The sequence below is a fragment of the Taudactylus pleione genome, unplaced genomic scaffold (assembly GCF_031769625.1).
Source record: "Taudactylus pleione unplaced genomic scaffold, aTauple2 ptg000149l, whole genome shotgun sequence".
NCBI lineage: Eukaryota > Metazoa > Chordata > Amphibia > Anura > Myobatrachidae > Taudactylus > Taudactylus pleione.
In genome coordinates, this window is record NW_028284551.1 from 3,239,984 (window position 1) to 3,263,695 (window position 23,712).

The following is a 23,712-nucleotide window of genomic DNA, read 5'->3' on the forward strand; positions in this document are numbered from 1 at the left end:
CCATAAGATTTCAGATGGTTAGTGTCAGTCTATATATGGGCTACGCTGAGATGACAGTCCTAGATGCTTATTGCTATTTTTCTATCCCTGGTTTACCTCCTAATGCTCCATTGCTTGTAGTGACTTGTTACTGCCCTTGCATTGGTATATGTGGGTTTCTTTGATATGATACTGACAGCTGCTGTATTTTCTGATGTTAAGGTATGTTCTTTATTTATTCTTGCTTCATAAAACTAATAAACATTACATGATCACTTTTTTTAAATATCTATAGTAAACATTCATATAAAGAATATTTTTTATACCCATACATTACCCAATATATAGGGGTATTCAATATGGGAGCGATAACATCGTTTTTGCGTTAATATCGCACTTATGGTGTCATTATCGCAGGTTTTAGTTTTACAACGTATTCAATTTCAAAGACTTACCGCAGTTTTGAAAAGTCTTTGATAAAAAACGGTGATAACTTTTCACCATTGAATAGGTGTCGAAAAAAAGTGCAGAATTGGGGTTTAGGGGTGCAGGATTAAAAAAAATAGCGTGCACCCCTGGGAATGCCATTTAAAAAAGAACTGTGTCAAAAAAAGTTTAAAAAAAAAATAGGGACACCCCAAAAAATTAATTTAAAAACTGGGGTGAAAAAAAAAAAAAGGGAAAAAAATGATTAACAATAGGGAAATAGGTTCAGGGCTATTCTGCAAATATGCGGCAGGTGTTTTCTAGAATAGATTTATAGCGGCAGGTGCACAAATGCAGAATTTTAAAAAAATTACTTTAGGGACATCAAAATATGCTAGTACTCATTTTCATGTACCCCAAATTTGATGGGACCACTTAAAAAAACGTAACAAAAAACCTAAGTGCTCTTCTGCATCACTTCTTCAATGTCGGAAAAAACACCTGCTGCGGCTATTTAAATCCCCGACTTTCATTTAAAGGCTAAAACGAGGGTACCCATAGTGATCCCCCATGTTTTTACAACTTTAGGCGGGTCTTACAATTTTTTTAAGGAAAAATTTGTAACTTTACGCAAATCCAAGTTCGGAGTTTCCAGTTTTCATTAATTTTATATTGAATACGGGGATAAGCGGGCGCACGCCCGATACTTTAACGCAGGTAAAAACTCTGATATGAAACGTTAACTTCGACAGTGAAGTTAACGTTTCATATTGAATACCCCTCAGTGTTGTATAATACAATAAAATGATGAATACGAGTGACCTTGACACCTTGGACAAGTAAACATTGTTATTTTCTAATTTGTGCAATAAAAACTAGATGGCACTTTCCTAGACTACCTCTGCATGGCCCTTTCATTCTGCAAATCTGAAATAATGTGTGACCGTTTTGGGATCAAACCTCCACTGCCAACACTCCAACCCCACAAGTGGGCAGAAGAGCTTCTTGCACCTCCTGGCTTCCGCATCCTTGGACAGAAATAAGCTGATCATTTCTGTCACAGCCTGAGCGATAAACCTCCCTCTGCAGCATGCAGCTATTACAACCTCAGAACAAGAAGGTGAGACCTTCATTTTTAGGCTGAAACTTTATATAGAGACAATGGCGTAGATTTACTAAAGGTTCTGTAAAGGAAAAGTGGAAACGGCTGCAAATCAGAATCTATAATTTTCTAGGATGTACTATATACCCCCATATGGGAGAATTATTATGTGGAAATGAGGCACAGGAGATGCTGGCTCATATTGACTCCGTGTTCTTGTTGTAAGCATTATTAGCATTTATTTCTAAAGCGACACAAATTGCAGCTCCGCTGTACAGAGCAAAGATACAAAACAGGCTAAACAAAGTAACTATCTGTGCTGGTCCATGTCACTGAATGTCTCTCTGCCATTTTATCTTGGATGCCATCTCGTCAAACTAAATATATCCAAGACAGAATTAATTATATTTCCACCGGCCAATAAGTAGTTACCAACTTGATATCTCTATCACTGTTGACAACTCGACAATCAACCCCACCCCATAAGCCCGCTGCCTAGGTGTCATCCTTGACTCTGAACTGTCCTTTGTTCCCCACATTCAATCTGTCTCAAAATCATGTTACATACATCTACATATCCAAAATTCAACCTTATCTTACACAAGGCACTGCAAAAACTCTAATCTACGCACTCATTATTTCCCAAATTGACTATTGCAATAGTCTTAGTGGCCTTTCCAAAAACAGACTCTTGCCACTACAATCCATTTTGAATGTAGCTGCGAGGCAGATCTTCCTCGCCAAACGTTCATTGTCTGCTGATCCACTCTGTCAGTCCCTCCACTGGTTACCAGTCCTTTACCGTATTCAATATAAAATACTTACACTCACAAATAAAGCTTTTAACCAAACCACACCAACATACATCTCTTCACTTATCTCAAAATATCTTCCAACCAGACATCTACGCTCTGCACAAGATCTGCGTCTCTCATCCATACGTATTACTTGTTCCCTTACACAGTTACAGGACGTTTTTCGGGCTGCACCCACCCTGTGTAATGCCCTCCCACGCACAATAAGACTTTCCGCTAGTCTCCAAACTTTCAAGTGTTCCCTGAAAACTCACCTCTTCAGAAAAGCTTATCAGATTCCAGAACCGCCCACATAACCTTCATAGCTTCCCTATCTAACTCCCTTCTTATAGTATACACATATCATCATATATTTTCTCTTTCTTCAATTTCACATCCTCCTAACCCTAGGCCAACTTTCCTGTGTGACTGGATCATACAGCTCACCAATAACTTCTGCAATCTGGCTGGACCAATTTGCAATATGTAGCCTATCCTTGTGTATCAACACAAGATAGACTGTAAGCTCGCGAGCAGGGCTCTCTTACCTTTATGTCTGTTACTACCCAGTTTTGTTCTATTAATGTTGTTTTAATTTGTAAAGCGCAACGGAATATGCTGCGCTATATTAGAAACTGTTAATAAATAAATAAAATGTATACATAATTACAAGTGTAGATATGGTGTATGCCAATTTAATATGACAGTGGACCTTCAGGGAGTGATGGAACAAGAGGAAGGCTCAGCTTGTAAGGGCTTACACTGTAAAAGGGAGGGGGAAGGAATGGGGTTTTGGGGTGATAACAGGGATTAACAATGAAGGATGGAGCACAGGATTCAGGCACAAATCCGGTAGGCTAGGTTGAAAAAGTAAGTATTGTGGTAGTGTTTGAAGATGAGGGCGATTCTGATAAAATGAGGGTATTGTTCCATAAGTTAGGGGCAGCTAGCGAGAAGTCTTGGATGTGGAAGAGTGAAAGGTGGAATTCAAGGGTTAACAGCTGACTGTAAGGGCTGTGAAGGAAAAGAAGTCGGAAATATAGGAAGTAGAGGATTCTGTAGGAGATAGTGAGCCAGTAGATGGATAGGCAGAAAAAGAGTGGCTTGAAAAAAAATAATCTAGCAGCAGTGTTTTGGAGATACATAAGATACAAAACAGATGCCATGATGTGGCTTGGTGGCTTACCATATGTTTGCAAATATATGTAACTGAGATCTCTGAATTGCTATTATTATATAGGATTAGAATCTCATTTGCTGGTCCTTTGCAGTGTGCAGGGGAATTCTGTGTTTTTTCTTGCCTCGTTTAGCCCCTTCCTTACAAGCACATGTGATGCCCTAATACATTGATTTGAGCAGCTGCCATTATGTGATTTGATGTTCTGTAGTGACTAAAGGACGCTCTGGCAAATGGATCAGGTGAACTGAAGAGATGGTGGTTTTGTCGATGGTGAGGGAGAGATGGGGAGTGGTGGAGACACAAGGAGGAGGAAAGACAATGAGCTCAGTCTTGTACATATTAAACTTGAGAAAGTGTTGAGACATCCAAGAGGAAATAGTGGATAGACAGTTTGAAATGCGTGAGAGGAGAGTTCACCGTAAGATAGTACAGTAGACTGAAAGAGCTGATAAGTTCACCAAGAGAGGATGAGTAGACAAAAGAGGGAGTAGGAGAGAGGGAAATAGGGTGTGGAGGTTGTAACAGAGATGCATCTGTCAAAGAGACAGAAGGAAACCAATAGAGAGAGGTGTCACCAAGACTGAGTGAGTGAAGAAAACGGATAAGAAATGGAAGGTCAACTGTGTCAGAGGCTGCAGAGAATTCAAGTAGGATGAGGATAGAGAAGTGTCCTTAGATTTAGTGGAAAAGAGGTCTAGAGTCAGGGAAGTTTCTTTATTTTGGAGGGGTTGAAAGTCTTATTGGAGGTGGGGTAGAAGAGGGAGTGAATCAGGCCCAATAACTTACTTACTTGGTTACTTTCAAAAAAGATTTCCCATTCAGTAAGTCTTTGGATAATAGGATTTCTCAAACCAACTATGTTTGACTGTTTAAATGAAGAGAGCTCATGTTAAAAGTATGAGCTCATGAACCAAATACAATAATAATAATAATAAAAAAAAAAAAACAAACTACAGGAGTTGCTAGGTATGGTGGGGCAATTAAAAAGATTTGGAGGGGGCCACCGGAAGAACATACTTTATTTAACCAAAAGCTTTAGGGGTAATAGTGAAAAACCTTCAGCAACACATTTTTAATAGCTGTACTTAATATGGCAACGGTTTGCTCAATATGGACTAGGGTACAGCAATGTGGAAATAAGATACTACCATTAATATAATCCACACCAACAAAGTGCTGATGGTGATAGCAGCCAGTGGCGTAACTAGGGAAAGGGGGGGGGTCGGCCGGCGCTCATGCCCTGCGCGCCGTCAGACCAGCGGCGCAGGGGAGGGGTATGCGTCACTGGCCGTGGTCCAGGTTAGTTTCAGTCAGTGTAGTGCGGACCGCAGTGAGTGCGGTCCGTACTACACAGTAAAACACACAGCCGCCGAAGCGGGTAGTACACTGCCTCCCGCAGTGGGTGAAGGGAGAGACGTCATGAAGTCTCTCCTATAGTGCCTAGCGGGCGGACAGAGGAGTGGACGGCGGGTGCAGGAGCGGGGATTCAGGTAAATATTCCGTTTTGTTTTGTGTGTGCCATTGTGATATTTGTAAGGGGCACTGTATAATGGGAACTACCGGGGCACTGCATAAGGGTACTACTGGGGACACTGCATAAGGGGCACTGCATAGAGGGGACCACTACTGGGGGCACTACATAGGGGGGACCACTACTGGGGGCACTGCATAAGGGGCACTATATAAGGGTGCACTACTGGGGGCACTATATAAAGGTGCACTACTGAGGCCACTGTATAAGGGGCACTACTGGGGGCACTGTATAAAGGATACTACATAAGGGGCACTGCTACTGGGGACATTGAATAAGGAGCACTACTACAGTGGACCATGCAAGAGGGACACTACTACTGGGGGCATTAAGGAGCATATGGAATGGAATTTTTTTTTCCCAGAGTGACAAGAAATGGTGGTGTGTCATGTTGACACGACCCTATTTTTCAGTGGCTACTCCCTTTGTGGCCACACCCACTTGCATGCGCACATTGGTGGGGGGCAAGCTCCATTTTTCATCTTGCCCTGGGCTCCAAAAACCATAGATAGCAAGTATAAGTATAAGAATTACTTACTGATAAACCTCCAGAATTTAATATGTATTCCAACGCTCTGTAAACTTCCCTAACTACTTGACAAAATCTTCATAGATGTAGTGTAATCCCCATATCCTCATCATAAAATGGAAATAAAATAGGGGAAATGAAACATTAATGCTGCCTTGAGTTTCCTTGTGGTGAGTAAACATGTGTGAATTACTGAGGCATTTCTCAAAACTGTTCTCCTTCCATTTCTGGAACACAGTCTACAAATGTAATCTTTTCTACCTTTCAGGTTCTATAATTACCAGCTGACCTAGTTTACTTATCTTAAACACTTCCAATAAGTATATGGCTAGTCAAAAAAGCAACAGATCGTAAAAAGTGCAGGGGAAAATAACTTTCATCAAAGAGACAGAATAATTTTGTTCTACATTCATTAGGTTCAGAAAATTGGCATAAATATTAAATGTTCAAGAGGTTAAGCTCCTTAAACTTCAAAAAAATAAAGTCAAAGTGGAAAAGAAAAATGGAAAAAAAGGAGATGGATTTCTGTTATTTACTGTCTTGTCTCTTCGCCCTCCAAATATACATAAGTTGATTGAGGGAAAAAGGCAATTTCATAACCAAGGATGTGCTGAAAATTGATTATCACTGGCTAAGACACTAAAAGAGAAAATAACCGGTGTCAGTACACATCTGTGCATCTGTCCTGCTGTGATAAGTGCCTATTTGTACATTTCCATAGTATTTTGTAGTATGCAAAAAATAGGTTCATAAAGGGAAAGAAAGAGGAAAAAAAGTAAAAAGGATTGCATCTGTTTCTAAGTTAACACACAGAAATAATATGAGATATGGTAAGAACTTACCCTTGTTATCTCTATTTCTACGAAGTCCATATGGTTCCACAGGATACCTTGGGGTATAGGCGATGGTGGCAGACATCGGGCACCACAGAGTTAAAGTTTTCAGCCTCCCAGGATGCACTGGGGTCCCTCTCCTATACCCCGCCCCCGAGCCAAGGCAAATCAGTTACGTCACAAGCCATAGGCCGAAGGAGAAGAAAGAAAGAAAAGAAAGTCTGGAACACACAAGAATCACATTCTCACCAGAAGGAGACAGAAAAACCGGTGACCAGATCAAAGCCCATCTGCAGTACAGGTGCGACAGAGCGGGGTCCTGTGGAACCCTATGGACTTCATAGAAATTGAGATAACAAGGGTAAGTTCTTACCATATCTCATTTTCTACTTCAGGGTCCATAGGGTATCCACAGGATACCTTGGGGATGTTTCAAAGCAGTATCCTTTAAGGTTGGGGACGCTCCTGTGCTGAAAGGAGAATCCGCCACCCGAAGGAAGCATCCTGAGAGGCGAAGGTATCAAAAGCTTAATACCTCACAAAGATATGGACAGAAGAACACGTGGCTGCCTTGCAAAGCTGAACAGCCGAGGCACCACGGCGAGCTGCCCACGAAGGCCCCACAGACCGAGTTGAATAAGCTTTAACAGAGGATGGTACAGGAAGGCCCTCATGAATGTCAGCTTCAGAAATCGCCCTGCGAATCCATCCTGCCAAAGTTTGCTTAGTGGCACTCCGACCCTTCTTACGGAAACCAAAGAGGACAAACAAGGAGTCCGACTTCCGAAATGAATTGGTATGGTCATCATAAATCCTTAGCGCACGTACCACATCCAAGGAGGCCTCATAAGCTGAGAGGTCTGGGGAATTAAAGGCCGGTACTATAATTGCCGAATTAATGTGGAAACCAGATACCACCTTAGGCAGAAAAGGGCGAGTGCGAAGCACCGCCGTATACCTATGAAAAACAGAAAGGGACGGTGACATGAGAGATCCCCAAATCTGACACCCTTCTGGCCGAAGAAATGGCCTGAAGAAACACAGTCTTAGCTGTAAGCCATTTTAAATCCACTGAGCCCAGTGGTTCAAATGGAGCACTAGTGGAGAGCCCTCAGGACCACAGCCAAATCCCAAGAAGCTACCAGTGGAACAAAGGGAGACTGAATACGAAGTACACCTTGCATAAAGGTGCGGACATCAGGAAGAGTAGCAAACCTACGCTGAAATCACACTGAGAGGGCAGAAACCTGCACCTTCAGGGAAGCAAGGCGAAGACCGTGATCTAAGCCCGCCTGTAGGAAAGCCAAAACTCTGGATATCCTAAACACCTGAGGATCATAGCCTCTAGTGCGACACCATTCAAAGAAAGTATGCCACACTTTGTGGCAAATTCTTGTAGAAGCAGGCTTCTGACCTCTGAGCATGGTGTTAACCACAAAGCTAGAAAAAACCACCGGACCTTAAACGGGCTGTCTGAACAGCCACGCCGTCAAAGACAGATGACCCAGGTCCGGGTAATAGCAAGGACCTTAAGATAATAGGTATGGACGTTGAGGCAACAGCATCGGAGTGTCTATGGAGAGACTCCGAAGATCTGAGTACCAATGACGTCTGGGCCACGATGGAGCCATCAACAGGAGAGTGCCTCCTTGTTACTTGAACATCCGAAGTACGCGAGGAAGAAGGGAGAACGGAGGGATAGGTACGCAAACTGGAAGGTCCACTTTACCAACAGAGCGTCCACCAGAAGTCTCCTTGTCTCTTGTTGTTGACCCGTACACCGTGAGGAGACTATGAGGCCTATCTCTGGAAGGCCCCACTCATTCACTAGGAATTATAACACCTCCTGGTGAAGAGACCATAACTCTGGATGCACGTCCTGACAGCTGAGGAAGTCTGCTTCCCAGTTGAGAACTCCTGGTATGAACACTGCTGAGACAGCTGGGGGATTGCCTTCCGCCCAAGCCAGAACGCGGGACACCTGTGCCAGGGCCGTCTGACTTCTGGCGAATTATGTAAGCCACTGTGGTGGCGTAGTTTGACTAGACTTGCACAGATTTTCCGTGAAGAACCAGTCTAGCTTGGTGAAGAGCTGTGAATACCTCTCGAAATACCAATATGTTGATTGGAAGAGCAGATTCTGTTGTCAGCCACCTTTCCCCAAAGAAGTGTGGACCTATCACAGCCCCCCAATCCCGGAGACTGGCATTCTGTGGGCCCAGTCCGAGATCCAAAAGGGGCGTCCATTGTTGAGGTGGGACATTTGTAACCACCAGGCCAGAGACAGCCATACCTCTGGAAAAACACCATTGCCAGTGTCGTTATCCGATGGGGCAACCCATTTCATCAGAAGATGAACAACTTCTGCAGAGGTCTGCTCATTGCCGAGTGAATGAACACTCGGTGACTCTGAAGACAAATAGAAATCTTTGCCTGTAACGCAGAGATCTTTTCCTCTGTCACAAAGATCCTTCGTTGTGTGAGGAACCACTTTCAGGTTATCAGCCAGCCGTGATTCTGCAACACAGATATTGTCCATTGTAGATGGCCCTGAAGTACTCCCTAGACCCTGCTAAAAGCAGAAGGTCGTCCAGATAGGGTAACAGACAGACTCCCTGCAACCGCAGGCGGGCTGCCATAACTGCCATGATCCTGGTAAACACCCGAGGTGCTGGAAAGGCCAAAGGGCAGTACCTGAAACTGGAAACGTGGATTGATCACTGTGAACCTGAGGAACCGCTGGTGAGCTAAAGCAACTGGGACATGCAGGGAGGCATTCTGAATGTCCAAGGACACCTTAAAATACCTAGGTTCCATAGCCAATATGATGGAAAACAGGGTCTCCATCCTGAACCAAGGGACCCTCAAAGGCTTGTTGAGGGACTTGAGGTTGAGAATAGGCCGGTAGGACCCATTGGGTGTCAGAGCCAGCAAGGGGTTGTGTAAAACCCTGTTCCTCCCAGAGGCAACAAAACAGGCACTATAACCCCCACTTGGAGCATAGAGTGCCTTCATTTCTGGAATTCCAGGGCCTTGTCTTGACTGACTGAAGTCTGTGGTGAAAAATCGTCTGGGAAGCCTTGTGCGGAAGGAGAGGACGCACCCATGAGAGACCACTTTTCCTACCCAAGTGTCTGTAGTAGTCTGATACCAGCACTGGGCGAACTGAAGAAGTCAGTCTCCCACCCTGGGGTCCTCAGGCGGGGGAACTACATCGCCGAAGCGAAGAGTAGGCGAAAAGGCTGATTCCGCCTAGTGAGTGCCGCATGTTGGCTTAAGGGAAATCCCTGCAACATGGACTGTAGGTAGCCGTCAGTCTCTGTACAAAGGTAGAGAGAGAGACACTACTGTGAACACGGTGTAAACCACCAGGGAGGGAGAATTAGCTGTATCTTGTCACGGACCTGCCTCGTAATAGGTAGAGTGGAACAGCAGGGTGTACGTCATACCTGCAGGCCCGACTGCATGGTATCGCACACAGCATGCACTGGGTATAACGCAACCACATAGCATATACATTCATAAATTATATATATATAGTCGAAGTCAAATATTGTTAGCAATTATTATCTGACGATCTAGTCGTCTGTTGTCTGATAAAGGGTAAATCGGACGCTGCTTTGCGTCGGCGCAATCCAATGCGCACAACTGCGAACCCACCACACACATACACTGATTCACATAACGCACACACATTGACTTGTAGGCTTACACATAGCCGCTCGTATGGGTAACCACATGCATACAGACGCCCACGTGCGTCCTCACATACATACATACATACGAACATTTCCTACATCAATGCACAGACGCACATATGCATATAATGGTTCCTATTTACAATAAGTTAATAAAGAGTTATTAAATGTCTTTTTAACAAGTAATTATGATGTAATATGTACTTTAATAAGATCTAAGGTTTAGAACATAGTAGACATGTCATGTTTGGTATTATATTAAATCACTGTTCATTTGCAGATCTCCGGTTCTATCGGCAAGGAGATCGCATCATGTGTCCGCAAGTTACGAACTATAGGGAGTTATAGGTTAGCATGTTAACATTTTGTATGTAGTGTCTGTAGCCAGTTTAACCAGTTCTTCAGCGGGAAACTACACAAAGCAATTGTTGGAGAACTAGGACATACCCCTGATGACACCGTATGAACTAACCAATGACCAGGATGACCAGGAGCAAGGATCAATGGAATTATGCCAGCTTGCCTCTATTGTTCTATCTGTGACCTGTAAGGTATATAGGCTAGTGCTCTGGACACCATAAGGGAGTAATTTTCCCTTTGATGACCGCAGGCTTCAGGATTGGTGACTGAGAACTGGATCCAGATTGCTAGCGTATGTATCGGCTGTACCTTGTATTTTAAACTTGCTTTTTGCGCTAATTGTTTAGATCACAGCGCGTTATACTTTTTCTTGCAAAATATAACTTTTCATGCTTTGGAACCACAATTGGATTGGAAAGCAATTATTTCAATTTAGCGACTTGCAGCGCTAAATAGCGATTAAGGGGTATGCATAACATATATATATATATATATATATATACACACACACACACACACATATATATATATATAAATATATATACATACACACACACACATTATAGTAGCAAAGCAAAATACTAGTGCTGTCTGATGCTTGTCAAGTCGCAGGAACTTACTGCATAAATATGGCAGAGTGCAATACCAATTCTCACAAATACATATGTCATATAAATGTGAGAAACCCTCAGTGTTCACATCACCCTCCGCTAACAGTACTGAGCATGTGGTACGTTTTAGCTTAGGAGAATAATCACGTTCACTCTCAGACATGATGAGTGTGAACAATGTGTATGTGACGCACCACACAGAAAAACACTTCATTTTAACTGTGAGGTAAGAAGCACCCTGCAGCACCGCACCGCAAGGGAGAAAAAGACAGGGATAGTAAAATGGCTGACAGTCAGAAGTGAAGTACAGTCAGACAGCGCTAGCATATAGTCACATACACTGCAGAAATAAATCACCTGCACTACAGGCACTGTGATCAACTACGCAGACACAGAGCCTGGTAGGAAACAGTGCTGCATACACTGACCTCATCGCGGGAGAGGTATGCGGGGGACCCGGACCGCGCTGTCCCCTGTATCAGAATCCAGCAGCGTTCGCCACTTGTATAAAATGGCTGCCGAGGAATTGATAGGAGACAGGCCCGGGGGAGGAACCCTGCAACAGCCCGCCAGACCGCTGTGGAAAGGCACTGTGCAGCGGGGGAGGCGCCGCCTGTGAGACAGGGAAAGCACACACCCCTCACATGCTATTAACCCCTGGGACGCTGGAGCATTTTCCATACTGCTGCAGCCCACCGTCCCTGGTGGTCTAGTGGAAGCGGAGGATCAGTACCTTGCTCCAAGCGCAGCCTGTCCCCAGGAAGCCCCCTGCCCAGGAAGAATAAGACTGTGAATCTGCGGTAACCCACCACGGGTAGCTGAGACCCTGGTACCCGCCAGAATCCCCGGATCAGTACTGGCGTTCTGGCCCGGAGGGGTGGAAGAGTGGCAGCATGGACCTATAATTAGCTTGACCATGCTGCCCGCTCATATTTTATCACAGCAACGCTGCTGGAAGAAACTTCAGACCTGTTCCAACAGCCCCACTCTGAAGAGGTGATCCGACTCCGTGCCGGGTACCTACGATACTGATTTGCCTTGGCTCGGGGGCGGGGTATAGGAGAGAGACCCCAGTGCATCCTTAGGAGAGAGACCCCAGTGCATCCTGGGAGGCTGAAAACTTTAACTCTGTGGTGCCTGATGTCTGCCTCCATCGCCTATACCCCAAGATATCCTGTGGATACCCTATGGACCCTGAAGTAGAAATTCAGAATATAAAGAACTCCTGTTTACATCTGTGAACGGTATAACTACTCTGATCAGCCACAGATTTAATGCTGGGTACACAGACGATATATCGCCTGTACAGCCAATGAACGGTGTATCGTTCAGTCTATCTGGCAGTGTGTACACACAATATATCTATGAAAGATGACTTTCACGGATATATTGCATCGGCGATGACATCACAGCTGATTATGCTGGCCAGACATATTGGGCGCCCGATTGATCAGTGTGTATTATAAGTTCGTTTGTGCATAACCTTGCCAAATCATTAGATCTGTCGGCCAATCTAACGACTTAACGTTCAAGTGTGTACCGCACATTAGGCTAATAAAATGTATTACTTTACTTCAAGTGAGAACTTTTACAAAGGAACAAACTTAATTAGAATATCTGAATACCACTGAGTGGAGATATTCATCATCTGTTATATTACCACATGAATTTATTGCATTTCTAGAAAAGACATTTATTCCCCTTATCCAGGATTCCTACAGATATAAAACTCTCCTGATCATATTTGAAATAAAGTACACAGTGAAAAGTCAGTGCAAGTCTTACTGCAAGTGCAAAAGCAGCAGGAGGTGACAGATGATGGCGAAGGACTCTAAAGGTGCATATCCACTACGCAACCTTACTGAGCGATTGCACGATTACGACATCGTAATCGTGCATCGCTCAGTAATCGGCCGCAAATCAGGCATTTAAATGTCAAGAACGACCAGCGATGCGCGTTCCCGCTGGTCGTTTTTGACATCTATCATCGCCCGTACATGCTGGTCAACCAGACGATCACGTCAAGTTCAGAATGTGTGGGGATGATGGATGTGTCTACACTGAACGACTGAACTTTCAGTGTAGCCACATCATAGTCTGTGAAAGGACAGCACAGATTACAATGTCATAATCGTGCTTTTGTTTCTCCGTCTATTAGTGGATACGCACCTTAACTTTTGCTATAAGTACATAGTTTCACTTGTGTAATGGCAGTCTCATTGCAATGTTGGGGCAAAATTCCAACTGCGAAAAGCCAAAAAGTGAGTGAAAGTAAAGCACGCCAGTAGGTGAGTAAAACGAAGGGACTTAAACAGTTAAATGCAAAGTTGAGGAAATAAATAAAGAGGTAATTGGAAAGGGAGGCTTGGTCAACAGCTGGTTTCTTCCGAATTGAATGTGTGTTTACATGAAGATGAGAATGTGCAAATTGAGAAAGACAGGTGAGCTAGTGGTAGGCACAGTAGGCAGTGGGGTAGAAGAAGCAAATAATCGGTAGGAAATAGGGTTGACAGTGCTGGTTGTTGGGTGAGATAATGAGATGAATGCACAGACTTTGTTCTAGGTTATGGGGAAGAATGGAAGAAGGGTGGATTTGGAGTGGAGGAGACAGTGATGCATGAGGGGCCTGCTATTAGGGGAGGTTATGTTAAATCATAAGCGGTGAGGCAATTATGGAAGGTGGTAAAGACTAGCAGAGAAGTGAGTTGTAAGTAGGAAACATATGTTGGGGTCTAGAAGATTTAGTGGCTTTTAGAGAAAAGAAGTGAGTTTGCACAGCAAGTGGGAGGGTTGCATAGTAAGGGAAAGGCAAGGATTTCTAGCAAAGGGAGTGGCCTTGGAGTGAAACTTCCTCCAGTGGCATATGTTGGAGCACTTTTACAGGTAGCATTTGTCTTTGGTGTGCTATGGTTGAAGTTTGAATCTCCAAAGACTGTGGGGGTCATTCAGACCCGCTCGCGAGCGCAGGACGCTCGCAAGCGGGTCGATGTTCCCCCACTGCGCTTGCGCACGATGGAGGGAGCTCCGTCGTGCGCATGTGCGAGACCCGGCGAGCGACGGGCTCTCCATCGCTTCGGGTCTCGCACCAAAGGGGGCGTGCTGTTGATGTTGATTGACAGCACGCCCCCTTTGGTGGGCGTGCCCGCCAGATGGATGCGTTCCCATGGGAACGCCTACTGTCTGAAGCCGGCCCCACTGACATCACTAGTGATGTCAGTGGGAGTGATTTTGGCTCTGATAGAGCCAAAATCACTCCTGGGCTTGGGCAGCGAGAACCTACCGCAGGGTCTCCGTCGCAAGCCCGATGGTCGCGATGGTCAAGACCATCGCGACAATCATCATGGACGCTCGCATATGCTGTGGGTGGTCACCTACAGCTATGCGAGCGGCCAGGAGGCTGCTCCATTTTCATGGAGGAGGGCCCTGATTCAGAGCGAGCGCTCTGGTCAGAGCGTTCGGCTCTGAATCAGGCCCTGTGTGTGTTGATTGAAGTTGCCATGTACTGTATATGTCTAAAGAGAGTTGTGAAGAATGAGACAGCCAGTTCTAGACAGAAAGGCTAGTTACATGAGAGAGGAGTAATTTTAGAGTAGACTTATGTGGTTTGGGTAGAGACTATTTACTGTATGTGTTGCTGTGTTCATGTTAACTTAGCAGCCGGGGAGAGAATGAGAGGCAAGGGTTGGCTAAAGTTACGGTTGTGGTTGGGCAGATGAAGTGGAGAGTTGGAGAAACTGGAGTAGATGGGAAAGAACATGAGATCAATTGAGGTTCCAATACAGTAGGTAGGAAATAAAAGTCCAGTGGGAGAGAACAAAGAAGTTGAGATATCACCGACTGTCTTGAGAAAGAGCAGAAAAAGAGAACATAGTACAAAACTGAGTGTGCAGGGATGGCTCTAGCAATGGGAAAATTATTATGATAGAAATAAAATGTTGGAGCGGAGTTTGATCAAAAATGTGATGGAATGGAAGTGACTTGGGAAAATTGAAGGGTAAATAGAGTTAAGTGCATGATGGAGTGATGCAAGAAATGATGGTGAATGAGAAAGTGTGTGTGTGTGAGGGGTGGACACACAGTTGAACCAGGTAGTGCAAAGCAGTAGGGGAGGATTCTTTGATGCATCGCTGGCTAGAATAATGACATTAGCAATCTCTGCTACCTCAGAAAAACACATTTCCGTATCGTTCTACTCTAGCCAAGCAAGGTAATGAGCCTCCTACTGTATGTAACCTATATGTACTTTTTTGATAAACAAAAGTGCTTAAATATTTTTTGCTAATTTTAGGATCCTGAGTTTGGCTTCTTCTTGTGATGTAATTTGTCACTGTCCTCTGCTAAATAGACAGTGAAATGAAAATGTAAGAGCCAATGTACAGAGACAAACTAAGCCCATATTACATTTGCCCACAGATCACTTAGTATTAGTCTTTGTCTTGTGCAGCTGAAAAAAACGGGCTTGAAGTTAGGAGCCTCACTTCTCCCTGTACCATTCTACTGCTAGAACACATGCAATTACACAACAGCTTGTAATACTTGTCCATCTTTGTAAGTAATAACCGTATCAAGATCCAATAGGTGTCATTTGTTCTCTGTAAAATGTTCTGGGAAGTGTGATGGCTTATAAACCTGCCAACCTAACAGATGAAAGTCAGGATATCAAAGTTCGTTAACAAGAAGCTGACTTTTCCTGTCAGGAAGCTGCTATGACTTTACTGTTGAACGAAAAGTAAGATACAGTTCATGACATCGAAAAGTCCTACCACCAGAACAGACATATATAAATCACTGCAGTGCTCAAGTCTGGTTAGCTGTAAATACCATGTGACGTAAGTTTTACACCAATGGAGCTTATAGCTGTGGGAGTACAATAATAATGTATGCATAATAATTATCTTTACCAAACAATAAACATGTGCATATCTCAGGCTACTGTTAGATGCCGAATAATCCTCAAGAATATTTTGGCATAAGTAAAAGAGCTATTCAGTGGTACCCTTAGCTGGGTTTCCTGTTGCCCGGAAACCACACAGTGCTGAAAACAACTGTATAACTTTGCTGTCAAGCAGGAACTCAGGACACTGCACTTGTCTGTAAGCATAGGTAAGGAGGGGGGGAGGGGGGACTTGATCAGGTAGCAGCAGAACAGACCCATTGTGTGCAGAACGTCCCCTCTAAGTCATCAATAGACGTCCAGCACACAGATCATGTAGGAGGGAAATCTGTAGCTGCCAAGAAAGTGAGTAATGTCAGTGTGCCTGTCTGTCCTGTAATACTGTCTTCTAGGACTATGCATGCTTGTCCCACAGTCCTGCTCATGTTTCTGTTTGTCCTGTCAGTCAGTAGGTATCCAATTCCTGTCTTTGTGTGATTCGGTCCTGTAAATAGCACCTGCACAAGCTAGGTTGCTTTTATGGAATTGGTATGAATTACCGGCGAACGTGATGCCGACGGTCAGAAGACAGACAGCGGCATCCCGATGATGCAAGTCCCGACAGAAGCCAGTAAGTAGCCTAATACCTGTCAAAATAGATAGCTGCAGTTGTCAGAACCAGAGCCTTAGCTAGACTTTTTGGTGCCCTAGGCCAGAAAGAGCATTGGTGCTTTCGTCCCCCATTTTCCAAATATGGACATAAGACGTGCCCCCCAAAAAGGGGTCATGGACTACCACCACAAATTGTGGGAGAGATACTGTAGCTCCATGTGTAAGGTGTCTGTCTGCCATGTGAGAGGTCCCAGGTATGACAATATTTTGAAATGTGTGTGTAAATAAAAGAGGATGTGACTGAAGGTGCTTAGTGAAGTGGCCAGAAGGAGAAGGGGGGGCTGGGTCAGTCAGGGAGGAGATAGGGGTAGCCAGGAGATGCAGGGGATAAAAACAGTGGAAGCTAAGAATTGCCAGGCCTGAATGGTGCCCCCTGCTCTGCAGCCCTGTGCATGGCACGTTGCACCACCCTAGTTACGGCTCTGGTCAGAACTGTCAGTGCCACTAACCGGTCATACATTGCCACACCACTTCGGGTTGTCTATCTAGGTATAGAAGCACCGATAATGACAGGGGAGCATGCTGATCACTTTCATGCATTACTTCATGCAGGGAAGCAGTTACTACAGCACATGACGTGAGCAGTTACCGCCTTCACAGCTATCGCACCTTCATTCCTTTATTCGTTATTACAACTTGCCCATGACAAACAGTCTAGGCTGCATGGTGCAGGTAACTAAAATATCCAAACAGTACAGCTTTTGGGAATTAACATAATATCTCACATTATTTATGTTCTGGCAAAGGCTTTGCTTTTCATAGTCCAAAAGAAAATTGCAATTAAAGAGATACAAATGTGCCACTGCATATGAGGTTACGCATTAGCGGATACAAGTGTAACCATGCAGAGTAACTCTATAAATAATTATGCATGGAGGACCTGACTCAGGTTAATATGTAAATTAGATGGTTTATGTACTAACCCGATGGTGCGTGAACTACACATGCACAGAACCCGTTCTGCGCATGTGCAGAATGAGTCCTGCGATCACGCTTGCAGTGCCTGACAGCCACAGCCTGAAAGACGGGCTGCAACGGTTTGGAGGCGGGAAGCGGTTGTCACCGGCCAGCGTTCCTGGAAATGGTGGCGTTCCACCTCCATTTTCTGGGAGTGCCTAGGCCAGATTCTACATTGGAAGACGTAAATTTCCTGGCCTCGGCAATGGAGATAAGACGGCCATTCTGAGTAGCCTTTAGCTTTCTCAGATGACCTGAAGCTGCAACCATCGCACTCGGTTCTGAAATGCTGTTAAGAGGCATCTATTGCCTTCAGACGTCTCCAGCAGCATTATACTGTTTACACACAGCAACTGCGTCTGAATCAGGCCCTCAGTTCAGATCACTAAAAGTGTCTATGGGTAATCGTGTCTGCTCCACATATACAGTAGCTTTCAAATATGTATCCTCTTAATTTTACAAACAGAGTGACATGCCCAGAGCCCTCAAGATCTTTATTAAGGTATTGATATCACTTAATTATGAAACAAGACAATGAGGATAAAACAGCAAGTAAAATTTATTTAAAATGATCTATTGCTGGTTGTTATAACATTTATCCTAGGTGACATAATACAAATGCCAAGTGACCTTCCCTTTGACAGTGTGCAAAGGGGTAAATGTGCAGATAATCTCTGAGATTTGAGATAACCTATATTATTTATTATTTGACACTATTTCCATCATACTGGAAATACTGCTTACCTGGTGTAGCATTCTCAACCTAACTCTCCTTGTGTCTAAGGAGAGTTCTGACGACTGGCCTGGACCTGATGCTTCACACAAGGTCTGGGTTTTTTATCATTTTAATTCATTTTATTTTCTGAAACTTATTTGTGATATATTTGTATTGTCCATATTTGTACTACCTTTTTCTTTAATCAACAACCTTGGAAATATTTTTTGGATTAAACATTCTTAATCCAGTGTATTCTCTGTGTCCTTGTCGAATTCACGAGCCTGTGAGGTCAAAGCTACGTACCTATATGTAAGCGAGTTTGCAATATTGATATTTGAGGGGAGAACCTAATGACTCCCATGAACTTCGTTGGTGGTGGCAGTACAGTGTTAGACTAACCGCACGTGCTGAGGTAACTATAAGTCACTGGTGGAGATTCTCAGATTGAGGTATCTGGAGAATCGGCCGGCTGGTCGTGACAAATTGGTATCAGTAGAATGAGCTCGTAGGGTCAAGTATCTGCTCTCAAATCTGTATACTGTATATCATTTTTAATTCACCAGATATTTCCAAAGTGATATAGATTATTTAGGCGAAATATTAAAAACTGGGGGAAACATTGTTCATTTTTATTTTTGAAAGAATATCAAATAAAGTTATTATATTTGGAGGGTCGAAGTCCCGGGATTTGTGACCCGAGTTGACCCTTTCACTCAGAAGAAATACCGGGATGATCCGCAAATTACGGGATCGAAATGCTTCACCTGTGAATTTGCTTTTCTGTGTGAAGGGGGTACAGACTGGAACCGGCAAAAAAAAACGTGCATCAAATGCCAAGTTTTTGGCTTTTTTCTGTGTGAAAGTGGTATTAGGCTAAAATAAGCTTTGGGAACATTCTTTGAATACTCAGTAAAAAGCTTGGTTGTCTACAAATTTAACATACAAAAGCTGATTGAAAAGTAATAAGACTGCCTCTGTTTTTCTGTCCCATAGGTAGACGTGGCAACGCTATGCTGATTATCGTGAAGGTCATACATCAATGTGTCTGAACCTGTGGTTGGACTGCCGTAGTCTTCTTTGTTTGGTCACAGCGAGTGGAAGATCTTTGTACGTTTCATCATGGCGGATGAGGGAGACATGTCTGTAAGATTACACCAGAGATTTGTGATTGAATTTTGTGTTAAACTTTAAAAAAGCGGAAATGAAACTCATGAAATGTTACAGGAAGCATAAAACAATTAGCCGTGCAGCAGTATTTCGTTGGTGGAATCACTTTAAAGAGGGTAATATGCGAGTGCCTGACGGAGCATGTTCTGGGAAACCATTCACCGCGGTTACAGGTGTCAACATATCCGAAGCTGTAGCGATGTTGCAAAATGACAGAAGGTTAACTTTACGCAAACTTTTGGCTTCACTTGGCAACTCATTCGAAAGGGTTCAGCATATTGTGACAAAGGAACTGAAAATGCATTGTGTGTGTCAGGTGGGTACCACAGATGATCAGATGCGACGACGAGTTGAATCGTGTAAGAACACCGATCGAATGTCGGAGAGGATACCAGATTTCCTGACATCAATTGTGATGTGTGACAAATCATGAACTCGGCATTATGATCCGGAATCTAAACAACAGTCTAGTGTATGGAAACACGCGAATTCGCCTCCACCCAAAAAATTCTGTGTGATTCCTTCATCATGCAAAGTCATGCTTCTGCTGTTCTTTGATGCACACGGTATGATCCTACAGCACTGGGTTCCCCGTGGACAGACAATTAATGGTGACTTCTATGCAAACGTCCTAAAACACATTTGCATGGAACCATGAGGAATAAAATAACATATTTGATGAAGAAACAATGGTTTTTGCTCCAAGACAATGTCCAACCACATGTTGTTGCTGTTGCATTGGAAGCACTGACTGAAATTAATGGGACAGTAACGGAACACCCTCCATATAACCCGGACTTAGCGCCCTGTGATTTCTGGGCATTCCAAACCCTGAACAAAAAACTGCGAGGAAAGAAGTTCTCAACAGATGATGGAGTGAAAAATGCCACAGCTGCAACACTGCAAAAAATGTATTGAATGTGAAGGACGCAACTTTCAAAAAGAAAAATGTTCAGATCCTGTAGAGTCATCAGATTCTAAATAAAAAAATCAGTCTCATTACTTTTCAAAGAGCCCTCGTACATTGTTTTGTAATGTGTATGTGCACAAACTTAAGAGGTCTGTGGATGGGTGGCAGAACCTTGAGACTCACTGTTAAATTAAAGTTCATGTATGGATAAAATGGATTCTGGCTTAGCCAGCAGATAATGAATTGCTGCAAAGATAGAACGATCATATAGAAAACGTATATGAACAAGAAAGGTCAATTATACTTTTCTTATAATCAAACCTACTGTAGTGCTCACTTTTGGAGTGGAGGATACACAATTTGAGCCAGAGCAAGATATATGTTACTCTTGATTTTCATGAATGAGAGCTATTATGAGTTCTCAAAAACAAAATATAATGCAGTAGTAGTAAGATTGTTATTAGGTTAATGGCCACTCATTCTAGTGCTCCACTAATAGGTCTGACCTTTAGCTAAGTAACATCTTAAGGGAGTTCTGCAGTAGGTTCCGGGTTTAAGGAACCAGTGTGTTTTTGGCGAGTTTGCTGCTAACTTTAAAGCAGCAATTAGTTATAAGGTTAATTTTGCCTTATAAACAACGGCTGCTTTAAATTTATTGGCACACTCACCAAAAATTCTACGTCCTTAAACTATGCACCTATTACATAAGCCCCTTAGTTACAACTTTAAAATATGTTTTTTTACATATTTTTCAAGCTGCACTAATATAACTATTTTACTATAGGTCAATGCAGCTGACAATATCAAATCATGTATCTTGGAAAGCATAATGTATGCCCTTTGGCAGATTCAATAGATAGGGATTAAGGCCCATACTCCTCAGGCAAAATGTGCTTCTCCCTGTTGGAGGGCAGATCAGATATCAATAGTGTTTCTTTAAAACATACTGGGGATTCAACCATATCATTTTTCTCTTACAACAAAGCAGAAAAAGACACATCAATACAATTGTTTTATCGATATTAAAGGCCATTACCTGCTTTACGAAACGCCTCTAATAGCTCTTGTCTAGATGTCTTTTCCAGATTAAAATAATTGTTATCTTCGTCTGGATCCTGAAGAAATAGAGGAATGTGCTGAAATATGATGGCTTGCTTGCACTGCCGCTGTTTGGCTGTGGACAGCTGATCAGCAAGCCACTTGTCTTGACTTTCTTTTTGCTCAGGACAATTGCTTGCATCAAAGAAGAGCTGGGAATTTAGTACAAGAAAAAACACTCCACCAACCCAGAAGGAGAAGTAGTCATCACCCCAGTTGTTACAGAAGCTCTGTATAGTTTCAGGGGCTGGAGCATTGCCTATGTCATGATTTCCACTGACAAACACCAGGGGGATGTCATGGTTGGTCTTCAGGAGAACATTCTTTAGATCACGTTCTTGAGCCTCTTTCCATTCAATTCCTGAAAAATAGATTACAGATATAGTCAAGAGTCACTATAAATCATTATTTTGATGAACCTTAAGACTTCAATAAGTCATCTTAAAAGATCAGATGATTTCTGGGTAAAAAACAGGTACTTTAGATGCATCCGAGTTCTGAACTGTAAAAATAGTGTAGCTTGCTTTGTGCCCATTAACAGTACAAACCTGCACTGACTGCTCTCAGACTTCTTGTTGGTTGCTATGGCCAACACCACCACTTCTCCATTTTAGAAGCCTTACTAAATCTACCCTCAGGTGTATAAAATGCATTAGATATATACAATAGAATAGAGTGGTCTTCTGTTACCATGTTATTTTTACAGCAGATCTATAGTATCTTTAACAAAGGTTGGGCTACTTTCGCTTTTTATCTCAGCACACTATTTCAGAGAGTCCATTGTAATATTTTATTTTCATTATTTTGTTTTTAAGAAAACATGACATCACCTTTTTAGTAACATCTGTGAATAAAGGACCCACAATCAAAGGACAGTTATTTGTACTGCATGCATTATTGACGCCTTGTTTATTTGTACAGCGACATTATATAAAGCAGCGCGTCTCAAAGAATACTGAACTTTTCAGACCAGTGTCCCCCACAAAAGCACACACAACCCAATAGGATGCTTTTGGACTGTGTGAGTTAACCACAGCACAGTAAACCAATGCAATTGCAAATAGAACAAATAAACTATACATGTACTGTCAGGGGCGGATTGGCAGGTATTTTCTGCGGGAAAAATCCTGGTGGGCCGATTGGTTGTGGGGCCGCTTTTCTGTGAGGCCCCGCCCCCTTATTTTCGTCATCCGCTGGCTCCTCTAGAGACTCACTTTCACAGGCACCCGGCTGCCTGTCAGCTCCGTCTGGTCGCGCCTTAGCCTCTCTCTCGCGAGAAGAGAGGCCAGCGGCAGCCTATTGAAACCCCGCCCAGCATGCTGTCGGTGTCACGGTCACATGCCACGGCGGACTCAAGACAGGAAGTGGCGCGGCCCGCGGGTGAGGGAGGTAAGTTGCAGCGGGAGTGGGGGGCCGCCCAGGCAGTCTGTTAGCCCGATTGTCTCCGCTCTACTCTTCCCTCCCCAGGCTGTGAAGTGTCAAGTTTAATTTAACAGCCTGGAGAGAGGGCAGAGCGGAGAGGAGACAATCTGGTTAGCTGCAGCAGGGCAATGGGGCTGGGAGATGGAGTTTGGATACTGGACTCGGGATGTCCAGGGTGGGAGGCCTGCTAAGGGGAGAATGAGATCATCTGTCTTTCTAAGGGGGAGAGGAGTTGGTCTGTCTAAGGGGGAGGGGAGATCTGCAGGGGAGATGCTGAACTAGTGGGAGACAGTCCTTCTGTGAGGGGGAGGGGGTCTTCCATACTAGGGGGAGATGATCTGTCTGTGGGGTTATTTGTGCCAAAGGAAGATTCTGTGGGAGAGGGGGGGGGGGGTGCTGCTATTCTGAGATGACCTGTCTGTGGGGTGGGCTCATTTTGTTCTAAGGGGAGATTATATTTCTGTGGGGGGAGTCTGCTATACTAGGGGGAGATGTTTCTGGGGTGGGGTTATTTTGTGCCAAGGGGACATGGTCTTTCTGTGGGGGGTCTGCTATACTAAGGGGAAGATGATCTGTCTGTGGGGCGGGGTTATTTTGTGCGGGGAGACGGTCTTTCTGTGGGGGAGGGGGGGTCTGCTATACTAGGGGGATATGATATATGTGGGGTGGGGTATATTGTGCCAAGGGGACATGGTCTTTCTGTGGGGGAGGGGGCGTCTGCTATACTAGTGGGGGATGATCTTTGTGGGGTGGGGTTATTTTGTGCCAAGGGGACATGGGACCTCATTCAGAGTCGGTCGAAGCGGCCGCACAGTCGTACGGGAAAAGGGGCCGGATATGCAAATGATTCCC

The 23,712-nt window shown here is 43.9% G+C and overlaps 1 protein-coding gene across 1 annotated transcript in view; it reads right to left on the reverse strand.

Moving 5' to 3' along the window:
• CPPED1 (calcineurin like phosphoesterase domain containing 1) overlaps window positions 1–23,712 on the reverse strand; it is a 145,383-nt gene that overhangs the window by 37,432 nt on the left and 84,239 nt on the right. The window contains exon 3 of the mRNA XM_088474230.1: window positions 21,377–21,799. Within this exon, the coding sequence (XP_088330356.1) occupies window positions 21,377–21,799 (423 nt within the window). The remainder of the gene's footprint in view (window positions 1–21,376; window positions 21,800–23,712) is intronic.